The sequence below is a fragment of the Galeopterus variegatus genome, unplaced genomic scaffold, assembly GCF_000696425.1.
Source record: "Galeopterus variegatus unplaced genomic scaffold, G_variegatus-3.0.2 Scaffold692, whole genome shotgun sequence".
NCBI lineage: Eukaryota > Metazoa > Chordata > Mammalia > Dermoptera > Cynocephalidae > Galeopterus > Galeopterus variegatus.
Window position 1 is genome coordinate 546,566 of NW_007726803.1, and position 15,366 is coordinate 561,931.

Sequence of the window (15,366 nt, forward strand, 5' to 3'; positions counted from 1 at the left end):
GACAGTCTTACTCTACTGTGTGCCAGACCCTGTCTCAGCCCCCATAGAGCACCCAGACCCAAGAGGACAGCATGGTTCAGGGTGGCCCACCCCCCCCGAAGGGTGTGGCCAGACCACCAGTTCTTCCCCCTTCTGTCTCTACCCCTTGCTCTCAAGAAGAGGGATAGGGGAGTGTGTTCCTGAGTGCTGAGCAGTTCTCCAGGGAGGGTCTCATCCAGGAGGCAGGATGTCTCTGGCCAGCCAGCTTTGGGCAGAGCCAGGGAGTAGAACCCAGGTTCTGGTTCTACCTGCCAGGGGCTTCCTGGGACAGGCAGAGCGGGACCCCAGCAGACATGGAAGGAACACCTCTCTGGAAGCCTGAGCAAGGACCCGAGTGGGAGGCACCAGGGCCTCCTGCCAGGAGGGAAACTGAAGGAAAGCAGGGGAAATGCTGTGAGGCCCTGCCTCTCCAGGCCAGCCCACCATGCACTTCCTCTTTTCCTGTGCCTTGGGAAACCTTGAGCAGGATCTTGAAGTCCCATCCATGAGAACAGAGCAGGCTCTCTGGAACTCTCCAGAGGGGCTGTGCGGCAGGCACATGGCCAGCTCTGCACGCACTCCTCCAGAGGATGCACGGGCACACTGGCCCAGTGAGAGCCCACAAGGCACAGCCTGACTGGGCATTTTCATGATCATTTGGCCACAGGTCCCTTTTCACAACAACAAAACACGTGTCAGTTCATTTCTGTTGTTTATGACAGAAGTACCTGAGATAGGGTAATTTGTAAAGAAACAATATTTATTGCTTACAGTTTCAGAGATTGAGAAGTCCAAAGTCCAGGAAACACATCTGGTGAGGGCCTTGGTGGGTGGCGATTCTTCACAGCAATACAAGGTGTCACATGGCGAATATGGCAGGAGCAAGAGAGAGAGTAACCTAACTCTTCTCCTGTTAAAGCCATCAGAACCACACCCATGACCACCATTAAACCATCAATGGATTAATCCATTTACTAGGGTATGGTCCTCACAGTCTAATCACCTCTTCAGGGCCTTACTTTTCAATTACCATAATAGGATTTCCCACTCACTTAACACTGTCATAGTGGGGGTTAATATTCTAATATCTGGAACTTTGGGGGACACAATTCAATCCATAGCAACATGTAACCACTCCCATAGAACTCATGTTCTGTGGAATCTTCTTGAACACATTATGTGAGCAGCTGCTAATGGGTGGGCTGGGTGCTCAGGGAGGGCTTCACCCAGGAGCCAGGAGCCTCTGGAGCCATCTGAAGGTCAGACAAAGGAAGAATTTCAGAGGTCAGGGTGGGGACAGGGCTAGGAGAGCACATCTGGGAAAGATGGAAGCATGGCACAATCTGAGGAGGAGCAAGTCACAGGCTTCAAGGGACACCCAGCATTGGTCTCAGACCTCCTGACTCAGACCCTGTGAGGGGCAGGTTCCTCCTAACCCTACTCTCAGCCCAGTGAGCTTCAGGGGTCAGGTGGCAGCCTGGCTATCAGGCTGGGAGAGCCAACTCCATGCTGCCCACAGCCTTGCCAGGCAACCTGGGTCCTGGCTGGGTTTGGCACACACTGGGAGCAGCAGTGACCCCTGCCCCCATGACCTCCCCACTGCCACCCCCAAGGCCTGGTCCTTCCCTTCCCTGGGGAAGCCAGTGCTTACCTAGTGCACCTTGGCAAGCAGCTGAGCCAGGCCAGGCAGAGGAGACAGGAAGCAGGACCTGCACCCCGACCTCAAATAATCTTGCCTTTTCGCTTCACCCACCCACCCACAGAGGAGAAGTATGTCACTGTGCAGCCTTACACCAGCCAAAGCAAGGACGAGATTGGCTTTGAGAAAGGCGTCACCGTGGAGGTGATCCGGAAGAATTTGGAGGGCTGGTGGTACATCAGGTAGGAGCCCCGGCAGAGGAGTGGATGTCTCTCTCCCACCTGCGCCCTGGGCAGCAGAGCCGAGTGCCAAATGGCAGTGGCCACCAGGCAGGTAGATACTGGCAGCAGCTTTGTGCCCACGGCACAGGCCTGGGCCGCTCCAACTCTGTGCAGCTGAAAAGCTCAACCAGAGTGCTCATCTTGCAGCTTCTCTTCCGGGACACGTAAAGCAGAGCCTGAGCCACAGCCACAGGGCACAGGGGCCCGGCTCGGCTTGCAGGCAGTGGTGCAATCCCTTCCTACGCATCTGCCAGGAGAGTTCAGCACATCTGAATTTGGTTTGCTGCGTCTGGCCTTGGCTGCCTGGTCTGCTCCACAGCTAGGGTCGCCTGGAGTGCTGGTATCCACACACCTCACTGAGGTCCCAGCAGGCAGCCTCGATGGCTCAGCACTCAGGGACCCAGATACGGGCCTCTGGCATCCATGCCTGGTAGATGCAACCCTTCTGCCCTGCAGGGCTGGTTGCCAGGCTGGGGCAGCATGAGACCTGAGCCAAGGCCCAGCTCCAGCCATCAGAAGTCTCTTCCTTCCTTCTCCTGCCCCTTTCCTCTTCCAGGGCCTAACCACACCTCCCAGCTAGGAAGCTCATTTGCAGGTGTGGGTAGGGGAGTGAGGGGCTTTCCTGATCTTCTGAAAGCAAACTAAACCCTGTGGGCTTCACTCTCCATTACCTAAGACCTGCCCTTCCAGCCTCCTCTGCCCTCCGGGGGACCTGCTCAGGAAATGCTTTTGGTTCTTTTGGAACCGGCTCAGCCGTGGTGACTTTGCCCAGCTTCTCTCTTCTCTGCCTGTAACCAGCTGACAGAGATAGCTCCATATCTGTGGGCTCTGGGGACTGTGCCTCAGTCCACCATGCTAGGGAACCCCAGACCCACTATGGGCAGGATGTGTGTTCTGAGCAGTTTCCCACAGAGGTGGCAAGATTGTGCTGTGGCACCTCTGTGACCGAAGTGAGCAGTCATGGAACAGTTGCTCAGGACATAGTAGAACACGATGGTGTTAAAGGTTAGTCTATGCCAAGGGATAGGATGAAAGTCACTGGCCACATGGAGACTGAACCTTAGCGTGACCTGAGGGGACATAGCCCCCTACCCTACCCTGTTGCCTATATCAGAAAAGCTGAGATGTCCCTTTGTGTTGTTAGATGGAATGGGACTACATACTGGACATGTGTTTCCCAAAGCCACTTCCCCTAAACTTGTATGTTCTCTAAGCAATGGAAACTAGAGCCAACCGAAAATCCAACAGCTACAAGTCTGACATGGGAAGGCCAACAAATATTCTGGCAGGCTGGTAGGTTAGTTCACTTGCCTGGAAGTTATCTACAAGACTGCTTCATTTTGATTTCTTTTGTTTTTTGTTTTATTTTAGTTTATTATTTTGTAGTTTTCTAAAATGACCAATGGAGTCACTCTGAGCTGCTTTTGGTCAGCTCTTGTCCCTATGGCCTAGTCCTTTAGCTATCAGGAGCTTGGATTAAGAAAACGCTGCTGAAAAGGTTCCACCTTAAAAAAGCTGCCAGACACCCCCTTAAATATGCCATTTCCCAACATTCCAGGCTGTGTTGATCCTCATTTCCTGTCTTCTCCTCCCCCCACTCCTACACACACACACACACACACACACACACACACACTCTCTCTCTCTCTCTCTCTCTCTCTTTTGCTTTCCTCTGGAGTCATTCCATGTTCCAGAGCTGGAAAGCAGATGTGAGCAATGTTGGACCCAGACACATACCGCCCTCCTGATTCCCTTGCATTTCTCTGCCTGGAATCTAATTTTATCCATGTAACCCCAGAGGAACATAACGGGCTTTAAAATGGGAGCACTCAGGGCTATAAGCAGGCCTGACCGTCACTGCAGGAGACCCCTCTCCCTATATCTCTACAGTGTTCACATTGAAAAACATTGGCAAGGGCTGTGGCTGTATCTTCATCTTTTCTCCAAGATACAAGGGCACTGGGCACTGCCAGATGCTGTCAACAGCTAGCTGTGTGGCTCCCTGCTACTTGCTTTGATTTTCTGAGCCTTGGCTGTTGGCTCATGTGAAGAAGAGGCATTCCCACACACACACACACACACACACACTCTCTCTCCATCCCTCTCTTTCCAGTTTGCTTTCCTCTGGAGTCATTCCATGTTCCAGAGCTGGAAAGCAGATGTGAGCAATGTTGGACCCAGACACATACCGCCCTCCTGATTCCCTTGCATTTCTCTGCCTGGAATCTAATTTTATCCATGTAGCCCCAGAGGAACATAACGGGCTTTAAAATGGGAGCACTCAGGGCTATAAGCAGGCCTGACCGTCACTGCAGGAGACCCCTCTCCCTATATCTCTACAGTGTTCACATTGAAAAACATTGGCAAGGGCTGTGGCTGTATCTTCATCTTTTCTCCAAGATACAAGGGCACTGGGCACTGCCAGATGCTGTCAACAGCTAGCTGTGTGGCTCCCTGCTACTTGCTTTGATTTTCTGAGCCTTGGCTGTTGGCTCATGTGAAGAAGAGGCATTTTTACTAGTTGCTCCCATCTACCCTTGAAATTCTGTGCTTCTGTTTGCACTACATCAGGGAGCCAGGACAGCCCCCTGACTTCCATCCATTTGTTCACTAATGTCTGCCTTCCAAGCCCCAGCAGGTGAGCTTGGAACAGCCTGCCTGCATGTTCCTGTGATGTGAGTGTAAGAAGCTACTGTCTACTTGAACTTTCCAGCAAAGCTCAGGCATACCGATAGGAACTTCAGCTTTCATGCTGCTTTTCTCCCACGTAATGAGCACCCAAGAACAAGGTCATATTGGGGAGAGGAGGAGGTTGTCAGACATCTGGCAAGGAGGGCCATTCCAAAGAGGCAGATGTGTCCCAGGGAGCAGATGGGGACATTGCAACCCAGACTTGGGGACATTGGCCAGCAACTGCTGGACCAGGAAGCTCCTGGTGTGTTTGAATAAAAACTCAACACCATGGGGAAGAAAGGAAAAAGCTTGTTTTAAGAAGTCATCAAATCACAGGCCGGCCCGGTGGCGCACTGCTATAGTGCACCGCTTGGGAGCGTGGTGGCGCTCCCGCCGAGGGTTCGGATCCCACATACAGACCGGTTCCCGCTCACTGGCTGAGCGAGGCGTGGGCGCAACACCGAAGGTTGCGATCCCGTTGCCGGTCCAACACCGAGGGTTGCGATCCCGTTGCCGGTCCCAGTCCGGTGCGGGGGCAATACTGAGGGTTGCGATCCGTTGCCGGACACGGAAAAAGACAAAAAAGGAAAGGAAAAAAAAAAAAAAGAAGTCATCAAATCACCAAAAATTAAGTCAGCCCTGTCATTCGCCTTTTGTTTTGTTTATAAGCTTTTGGTTTTGTTTCATTTTGTTTTGTTTTTCTTTTGTCATACCAGTGGTTTAAATTTTATCCAGTCATGTGCTTTAGTCTTTCCATTTATGGTTTCTGCTTTTGGAGCTCCACTTAGACTTTCTAAACCCCCAAGATTATGTAAATATTCATGACTTTCCATTTTTTATTTTGCTATATGGTGTGAGGTCAAGGTCTCACTTAGTTGTTTTTCCTAACTGGGTAATCACTTTTCTCCAAATCATTTATTGAATAATCCATCCTTGCCCCATTACTTTGAAATGTTACCTTTAGCCTGTTTGTGGACTTATTCTATGAGCTTGACTCATCTCTCCCTGCAGTAGTACCACTAGCCTCCCCAGTCAGTCAGTCTTCTTTACAGGCATCTTTTTAGTTGGTCTCGATGTGTCTATCCTTCTGGATACCTTGTAGCAGCTACTCTATCCGTGCATCTTGCAGAAAAAAATGAACTCCAGGGCAGGGACTTGTCCAAGGTACCATAGACTAGAACTCAGGTTTCCTGACTCTCACCTGTGGCATCTCTTACCTCTCTAACAATACTTCTCTTTCCTATAAGGCGTTTAATTCTATACACCACATCCACACCTTCTCATTTTGTATCTCTAGAATTACCCTCAACTGACTGTGAGGCAGCAGGCCAACCCAAAATTTGAGAAATCTTATCTCAAAGTCCTATGTTTGCCTGACTTTGCAGAGAATAAGAGCCCACACCAAAAAGGATCCGGCAAAGAAAAAGGAGTTAGAGGGGAAGACATGATGTTCTGAGTGGCTTTTCCACCTACCCTCAGTTCCAATTCTCTCTGGAGTAGTGGGACTGCCAAGTCTCTTGCAGAACATGGTAGAGAAGGCTCTTCTGATCAAGGCCAGATGGAGACATGGCTGGGAGTGGGGTGTGGGGTCAGGCATCAGTGCTCTAATGATAATGTGTCCAACTTCTCCCACAGATACCTGGGCAAAGAGGGCTGGGCACCAGCATCCTACCTGAAAAAGGCCAAGGATGACCTGCCAACCCGGAAGAAGAATCTGGCAGGTCCAGTGGAGATCATCGGGAACATCATGGAGATCAGCAACCTGCTGAACAAGAAGGCATCTGGGGACAAGGAGACTATACCAGCTGAAGGCGAGGGCCCCGAGGCCCCCATTGCAAAGAAGGAGATCAGTCTGCCCATCCTCTGCAACGCCTCCAATGGCAGTGCCCTGGGCGTCCCTGAGAGGACTATCTCCAAGCTGGCCCAGGGCTCTCCAGCCGTGGCCAGGATTGCCCCTCAAAGGGCTCAGATCAGTAAGAGCCTTGCTGACCTCTGGGTGCTCCCTGCAAATCTCTTCATAGAGTGGGTATGGGGTGCAAGGGAAGCCAGAGGGCTGTACCAGACCCCCATGTGACCCTCACTCTGTCAGCTTGTGTGAAGCTAATCACAAGAGTGCAGAAGCAAGGGAGTTTGATGACTCAGGTTCTTCCAGCTGCTCCACTGAAGATAAATTACAGGAGTATATAGGAGGGTAGCATTCCCTCCTTTTCCTCTAATGGAGAGCCAGGAATGGTCACTTTGTAGAAAAATGTATGCCAAAAGCAAGAAGCATTTTCTTTTCTCTAAAGTGAAGGCTTCATAAATCAAAATAGATGATGTGAAGATGATTTTAAAAAACAAAAAACCACGTTTCCCTGGGCTGCTGAACGTGGGCCCTGTATGCAGGGCTGCTTTATGGAGTGACTGCCTATCAGAGAACACCTTTCTGGGCCTTAGCTGCTCCTTCTCTATCGCCTTCTACCAGTTACTGGAAACCTAAAAGACTTGGAAGTGGAGGCTTTACCCCTCTCCACAAGCAGTTTCAACAGGGCATTCTTCAAGAATCGCCCTCACAGTTACAGGAGAACCTGGGCTCTCCATCTCTGGCCCAGCAATGCCTTTGGTTGAGGGTTAAACTGTTCTATATTAGGGGATACTAGCTTCTGTTTATGTCCAGCCATTCTTAAAATCTGGAGGAAAGCTGTTTTTTAGTTTAGCTCCAAAGTTGGTTAAATTAGCTCTCGTGCCTGAAACCTTTTAGGCAACCCATTGGGAAATATTTATTGGGCACCTCCTCTTGCCTGGCATCTAAGGATTTGGTAATGAGCAAAAAATAGACATGGTCTCTGCTCCTAACACTGAAAATTGATAAAGCTACACACCATTTACCCTGAAAAATGCCCATGTCTGTACATTTTGAAATGTGTACATAATTTTAGAGGGTTCATGGATCCCCCTAAAACCCAGCCAAGGAGGCTTAAAAGTCAGTGGTTTCCCCTTGAAGATGCCCAGCCATGGTGCCCATAGTGACTCAGAGCACCAGGTCATTGGTAAATGTGGAACAGAAGCATGAACTTCCCAGGATCAGGAGTTGGTTAAAGCTAGGGAAGGTGGTGTAGGCACTGTTGCCCATAGTCTGACTGAGATTTCTTCTTCTAGGCTCCCCGAACCTAAGGACAAGACCTCCGCCACGCAGAGAATCCAGCTTGGTATGTATACCAAATTTCTTCTCACTTATTCATTCCTTTTCTGGGGATGCACTGTAGCAGCCCCGGCTAGTTGGCTGTCTTACTGCAGGGCCTATCGTCCAGGGGTTTTTCAGGGCCCTGCTTAGGCTCCCAGCTTTGTAGGGCTGGGAGCAGGGAGGGATGCCTGCGGATCCCAGCCTTTCTGGGAGCCTGGATGGATAGTTTATAATTGGAAATGCACCACACTCCAAAGCTAAATAAATCTATCCCAGCCACTGCACTGGCAGACATAAACATTTAGACTGGCCGGCAAGAGTGTCCAGCCGGGGCATTGCCAGGGGTTGGGAATGGGGCTGCTGTCCATGTTAGCCTGGAAACCTTTCAGCTTTGCCTTGCTCAGGAATGCCCAATGGATGTGGTGTATGCCAGGGCCTGGGGGGCAGAAGGCAGACCAGTGAGCATCCTCCAGGGAGGGCAGGATTTGCAAGGACTATCTCATGCCAAAGTTTAAAGAGGATTAACGCTGCTGGGGTCCCTGGCTCCTGTGGGTGGGGCTTCCTGGTGTCCAGACACTCAGGCAGGCAGACATGCAATCAGGAGCTAGGACTTGGGGTGGCAGTGATGCTGGTGGCAAGCTGAGAGCTCTAGAACAAAGACCTGTTACCAGGGCAGTGGGATGCAGTGGAAATATTGGGGCTGCAGGCCTACCAGGCATGAATTTGTGTTCCACTTCTGACACTTAGGTGCAGAGAGACCCTAGGCAAGTCACTTACCTTCCACAAGCCTCAATGTCTTTATAAGATGGGCACAGTACTAGCCATCTCCCAGAGCTGTTATAGGGATGAAATGAGATGATGTATGTAAAGTACTGGCAAACAGTCTCCATGTCCTGTGTCAGCTCTTGACTGTACAAGCTGGTAGGTACACTGCGTTGAGAAGGATTCTAAAGTCACACCTGGGCTTAGCAGCAAAAATTACTGTGGCCAGTGACATCTGCCCTGGAGAGAGAGTTAGCATCAGTCCCTGGGATCTGGGCAGGCCCTCCATAAATATAGGGTTTTGGAAGATTTGGTCCCTGGAGATGAGACCTTCCTTGCCCTGGCCATGGGTCCCAAAGGAGTTTCTATCTCTTTTTCCCTTTGGGTTTTACACAGCTAGATAGTGAATTCTCCATTCCTCCCATCTCTTTTTAGCCGCAGCTAATTATTTTCAGGCAGACTTGATTTTGGCACAAATGGAGTAATTCCTTCCACACTTACCAAATACAGGCATTGCTGAGGCAGGGCTGCTGTTTCCAGTTAGGCCCAGCTGAATCCCACCTGGCCAGGGTTGCAGGCCGGGCTGGGGCCTGGACCACATCTGCCCACGTGCACAGCTGCAGAGCCAGGCACTGGGGCAGGGAAAGTTGACTGATGCACACCTGGTCCCTCCAAACCAGCTTCCTCCCACCCCTTGCTCACTCTCAGTCATAGGCAGCTCAATTTTCACCCTCAGGATTAACTCAGCCTTCAAGGATGAGGAAAGTTCAGAAGAAGAGGAGAGTGTTTCAGGAGGAGTAAAGTTTAGGCTCCTGTTTACTGAGCTCTTCTATGCCCCTGGCTGGGCCAGAAGTTAAGTATATTATCTCAGTAATCCTCTTAATGACCCTGTTACTAGTTCCATTTTACAGATGAGGATACTGAGGCTCAGAGAGTTCAAGGGCCACACAGCTGATGAATTGCTGGGACTGGAGTCCCGCTCCAAGGCAGAGGTCTTCCCAGGTCTTCCTGCTACACCACAGCTGCTTCCCCCTCCCTCCCCCTTCTCATCTTTTTTTCCCAGTTGTTTTGTTGTAACCCCTTTGTATGGAGGACATGCATAGGGAGACACAAAGTCCATTTTAGCCAGAGTAGAGACTGGTTGAAGCTAGAATGTATGATCCAGGACAGGGGGTATCCATTTGGTTTAATGTGTCTGGCACGTTGTAGACACACAACAAATAGTTGTAAAATGAAGGAATGAGGCTCACAAATCACAGGCTGAAGCCAAATTCTAAGTGTCCTTGCATGTCGTGTTTAGATGTTGCTGTGCCCATCTCTGAGCAGCATTTGAGATCTCTGGTGTGTCCTGCCCTGCCCATAGTGACAAAGGAAACAGAATTATTCACTGTTTGCCTGACCATTTGGTTCATCATGATGATCAACCAAAGACTTTCTTCACCCAGCCCCTCTGCCCCCTGGACTCCCATCCCATCCTTCGAGGGGGGTGCACACCACTCTCCTGCCTCTGCCGTCAGATGTCCCCCGCAGCCCCTTGCCCCTAGACTTCAGGGCAGTGGCTCCCCTCTCCCACAGGGCAGCGTGCACAGGCTTTGTTAGAACAGTTCCTTTGCTTTTTAATTTTGCTTTTTTTAATTTTGGGAGCCAGCTATTGAGGCATCTGAAAACTGGGCCTCCAGAGATGTATGGGTAGAAATTACTGTGTTAATAATGAGCATTTTGATTGCTCAAGTGAATCCTAAGTGTTACGAGGAAGCCTTCTCAGGAGAGCAGTCTCTTGGGGATATTCCCTGAGACTCAGGTGACAGATACGTGCTCAGGCCAGCTGCTGTGGCTACTGTGAACAGCCATCTGCACCTCCTAGGGACCGAGTGGTGACAGTCCTTTCCCTTGTTACTGTCCTCATTAGGTGGGTTTTACTCTCTGTGTCCTTCTCTGCCTTAGGGGTTCCAACTGCCAAAGCCCCCAGAGCCCCCTTCCGTTGAGGTGGAATACTACACCATTGCCGAGTTCCAGTCGTGCATTTCTGACGGGATCAGCTTCCGGGGTGGACAGAAGGCAGAGGTGAGCCTCAGGCCATGGGGCTGAGGGTTGTAACTCATTGTGGTCAAAGACCTACTGCATTTCCCATAGTAGGTCTTGCTGGTAAGGTTCCTGAGGAGCAGGCAGAAAAGGTAAGAGCCCCACAGAGATGAGCACTTGTCTGAAGCCAGTCAGTGCCACAGGCAGGACTAGAACCCAGGACTCGTGCCTCCACCCTGTGCTCACAGTGCTTGCCTTACAGCACTGCTTCCCAAAGCGTGTGATGGAGTTTGTAATGGAGAAACAAAGGGCTTCTCTGATCAGATGAGCATGGAGGACACTGGGTTAAACAGAAACCAACCAGTTTTGTTGTTTTAATTGCAGGGCTTCTCAGAGCCTTGGAGGATGTTATTGGAAGTCTCTGTAAAGAGACGAGAATAGGCAGTATGGCTCAGATGCCCACAAGCTCTCTCTACCCCTTGGGGGCCAGGACCCTGCAGAACCCCCATTAGGAAGTGCTGTTGTTGGGAGAATGTGGTCCAGGCAGGTGGAGTAAAATACTGAGCACCTGGGTCTGTCCAGGTCTACGCTGCAGGACCTCTGTCCTTGGATGCAGTCACATCTGCTTCCTGGCTTTGAGTATTTCTCTCTGCAAAATGGGTTAGCAGACCCCGCATGCTCCCTCCCAGCACATCTCCTGGCATTTATGCAATTCTGTTTTGCGGCTGGTGCTGGGCATGGTATTCCAGGAGACAGAAGATCTGTGACTCGGTCATTTCTGTTGAGTGGCTTTGTGTAATAATGGAGTTACATCCAACTGATACATGTGAAACTGTCAGATTCATTGGGCGATCTCTGCCTACTGAAGGGATGACATCTCCAATGTGAATATTTTAAATTCCACTTCTGGAACTTGGAACTAAGTTTCCAGGAGAAATCATTCTCTCAATGGTGCTTAGGATTCCAGGAGAGCCTACAAAGCTCATGATGTAACAGAACTGTCATATTTAGGACCCACCCTAGCTTGAATTTTAGATCCAGGGCTGTGGCAGAGTGAAGGATGGAGTCTAGGACTAAAGGAAGGAGAAATGCTTTTTTGGTGGGGGCTGCAGAGGGCTGGTCTCAGGCAGGGCTGGCCTTTGGCATTCCCCACCCTCCCTTCCCTCCTTGCACCTCTCTTCCCCTTCATTCTTCCCCTCCCTATCCCCAGGATTTCTTCTTCCAGGGGTGTCCCACAATCCCAAATTATCTTTCCTTTATGTTCCTTGGTCCAAATGAACCCCAGTACTGCCAGTAACCATACTACCAGCCATCAGCCGATCTCACGGAAGTCAAGGAAGAAGCTCCTTGAACTAGTTTATACTAACAGGGAAATGACTAGAAAGTCCCTCACCCTTTCTACAGGAAACCATCCAACCCAAAGAAATCTCTTCGGTCAGTGGGATTTCAACAGGATTCCACAGACAGTGAAATAGCCATGGGCAGTAGCCCCTGGGGGAGAGATGTTCTGCAGGGAGCTCTGACCTCAGGCCTCTACCCCCAGTTCAATTCATCTACATCTTTCCATTCTCTTCTGACCTGAGACACCTAGGACTTAGCAATATTGGGGGTGGGAGTGGGACGGGGCAGCGGAATGGCAGTTTTTTATACATATGGGTCCTTGGTGAGTCGGGTTTTGTAGGGACTGGCAACGGTAGCTTCTAAGTGCGGTAGCTCAAGGGGAGGAGGAGAAAAGGTCTATGGAGGAGGCCAGCTCGTCCAGGGTGTTGACACAGACTTGGAGGACCAGGGAAGAGGGCCTTGGAGAGTGAGAGCTGCCCTAACCATTAGATGGTAGGCTCCTGGGTTTGAATTCTGGTCCATCACTTACTGCATTGGGTCTTGGGTCACTCAGTGGCTCAGTTTGCCCATCTGTGAAATGGAGATAATGTCTCCTAGAGCCAAAATATGAAGCTCCTAGCCTGGGACATCATAGCATCCCAGAGATCTCCCAGCTCACTGGCCTGTCTAACCTCTTCCCCTAGGTCATCGATAAGAATTCAGGCGGCTGGTGGTATGTGCAGATCGGTGAGAAGGAGGGCTGGGCCCCCGCGTCATACATCGATAAGCGCAAGAAGCCTAACCTGAGCCGCCGCACAAGCACCCTGACCCGGCCCAAGGTTCCCCCACCGGCACCCCCCAGCAAGCCCAAGGAGGCCGAGGAGGCTCCTGTGGGGGCCAGCGAGAGACAGGACTCACCGCTGAAGCTCAAGTACGAGGAGCCTGAGTATGACATCCCTGCTTTTGGCTTCGACTCAGAGCCAGAGCCGAGTGAGGAGCCTGCGGAGGACAGAGACTCTGGGGACAGGCGGCCTGCCCAGCCCCACCGGGCCTCGCCCACCTCCTCGCTGCAGCGGGCCCGCTTCAAGGTGGGCGAGTCTTCAGAGGACGTCGCCCTAGAAGAAGAGACCATCTATGAGAATGAGGGCTTCAGGCCATATGCAGAGGACGCCGTGTCAGCCAGGGGATCCTCCGGGGACAGTGACTCCCCAGGGGGATCCTCGCTGTCCCTCGCCAGGAAAAACTCCCCCAAGTCAGGCTCCCCCAAGTCATCATCGCTCCTAAAGCTCAAGGCAGAGAAGAATGCACAGGCAGAATTGGGGAAGAACCACTCCTCGGCCTCCTTCTCCTCGTCCATCACCATCAACACTACCTGCTCCTCCTCCTCCTCCTCTTCCTCCTCCTCCCTGTCCAAGAACAGTGGCGACTTGAAGCCCCGCTCTGCCTCGGACGCAGGCATCCGTGGCACTCCCAAGGTCGGGGCGAGGAAGGACGCTGATGTGAAGGTGGGGCTGACCTCCTGTGCCCGGGCCAAGCCATCGGTCCGGCCCAAGCCGTTCCTGAACCGAGCAGAGTCACAGAGTCAGGAGAAGATGGACATCAGCACTTTACGGCGTCAGCTGAGACCCACGGGCCAGTTCCGGGGGGGTCTCAAGGGCTCCAAGAGTGAGGATTCAGAGCTGCCCCCTCATATAGCCTCCGAGGGTCCCGGTGAGGGGTCTAGGAGAGGCTCAGCTGACCTCATCACCCTCCCGGCCGCCACTCCCCCGTGTGCCACCAAGAAGGACTGGGAAGGGCAGGCCACTTCCTACGTGACATGTAGTGCCTACCAGAAGGTCCAGGACTCAGAGGTCAGCTTCCCCGCAGGCGTGGAGGTGCAAGTGCTGGAGAAGCTGGAAAGCGGATGGTGGTATGTGAGGTTTGGGGAGCTGGAGGGCTGGGCCCCCTCCCACTATCTGGTGCTGGAAGAGAGCGAGCAGCCTGACCTCCCTGGCAAAGAGCCAGACGCCATAACTGCTAAGAGCAAGCAGAATGAGGGCAAGTCAGACAGCCTGGAAAAGATCGAGAAGCGGGTGCAAGCACTGAACACCGTCAACCAGAACAAGAAGGCCACACCACCCATCCCCTCCAAGCCCCCGGGGGGCTTCAGCAAGACTTCAGGTGCCGCAGCGGTGAAGATGAGGAACGGCGTGCGGCAGGTGGCCGTCAGGCCCCAGTCAGTGTTTGTGTCCCCGCCGCCCAAGGACAACAACCTGTCCTGCGCCCTACGGAGGAACGAGTCGCTCACAGCCACTGACGGCGTGCGGCAGGTGGCCGTCAGGCCCCAGTCAGTGTTTGTGTCCCCCCCGCCCAAGGACAACAACCTGTCCTGCGCCCTACGGAGGAACGAGTCGCTCACAGCCACTGACAGCCTCCGAGGCGTCCGCCGGAATTCCTCCTTCAGCACCGCCCGCTCAGCGGCTGCCGAGGCCAAGGGCCGCCTGGCCGAAAGGGCCGCCAGCCAGGGCTCGGACTCCCCCCTGCTCCCCACCCAGCGCAACGGCATCCCCGTGTCCCCCGTGCGCCCCAAACCCATCGAGAAGTCTCAGTTCATCCACAATAACCTTAAGGATGTGTACATCTCTATCGCAGACTACGAGGGGGATGAGGAGACAGCAGGCTTCCAGGAGGGGGTGTCCATGGAGGTTCTGGAGAGGAACCCCAATGGCTGGTGGTACTGCCAGATACTGGATGGGGTGAAGCCCTTCAAAGGCTGGGTGCCCTCCAACTACCTTGAGAAAAAGAACTAATGGAGGGCCTGGGGTCCTTCCAGCCTCAGTGTGCCGCCCACTGGATGAGCGGTGAGATGAAGACAAGAGAGCGGAAAAAATGGGAGGGGGTGGGGGACGGGCAATATTAAACTCTGTGGGATGTGTGACCTCAAAGATGCCCCCTTCCAGGCTGTCCCTCAGCTGAAAGGTAGGGTACAGTGGGGACCCACATTGAGTAGGGAAGGGAATGGGCAGGGGAGTCCCAGGCCTAGGACCCAGAGATGAGAAAGCAGAGACTCATGTGCACCTTGGTGACTTCACCTATGGACTGTGCACTATTTGGGACAGGCCATGTGGGAAATCCCAGTGGTGCCTTTGCTGCAAACCTGGAAAAGATGTGGTCATGGGGCCCTCCGGTGTCCTGCCCTGCTTGGCTCAATTGTGGTAGCTGTCACCTTGCCACCAGAGGTAGCCTTGTATTGTCCTCATCTGTATTTGTGGATTGTGCTAGTTTCCCAGGGATTGCCACCCCCTGCCACAGGTGGGTGCATTAGAAGACACCACCGGCTCTGGGGCTCGGAGGTGCCTCTTGTGAGATCAGCCCATCCCTGGGCCAGGCCACTGTCCGTGTCTGTTAGTTGAAGAGAAAGCAGCTGCCAGCTGCCAGCAAGGACCTCCTTTCCGAGCTGTCACTGGCCTGGCCTTGGGAAGAGAGGCTGCCCTCCTTGAGGCACCCCA

The 15,366-nt window shown here is 52.5% G+C and overlaps 1 protein-coding gene across 1 annotated transcript in view; it reads left to right on the forward strand.

The window, feature by feature from the left end:
- Window positions 1-14,667, forward strand: part of SH3PXD2A (SH3 and PX domains 2A) — a 65,949-nt gene extending 51,282 nt beyond the window's left edge. The window contains exons 5-10 of the mRNA XM_008571501.1: window positions 1,782-1,899; window positions 6,247-6,584; window positions 7,750-7,799; window positions 10,481-10,600; window positions 12,583-14,076; window positions 14,188-14,667. Coding sequence (XP_008569723.1) covers window positions 1,782-1,899; window positions 6,247-6,584; window positions 7,750-7,799; window positions 10,481-10,600; window positions 12,583-14,076; window positions 14,188-14,667 — 2,600 coding nt within the window. The remainder of the gene's footprint in view (window positions 1-1,781; window positions 1,900-6,246; window positions 6,585-7,749; window positions 7,800-10,480; window positions 10,601-12,582; window positions 14,077-14,187) is intronic.
- Window positions 14,668-15,366: the final 699 nt, after the last annotated feature.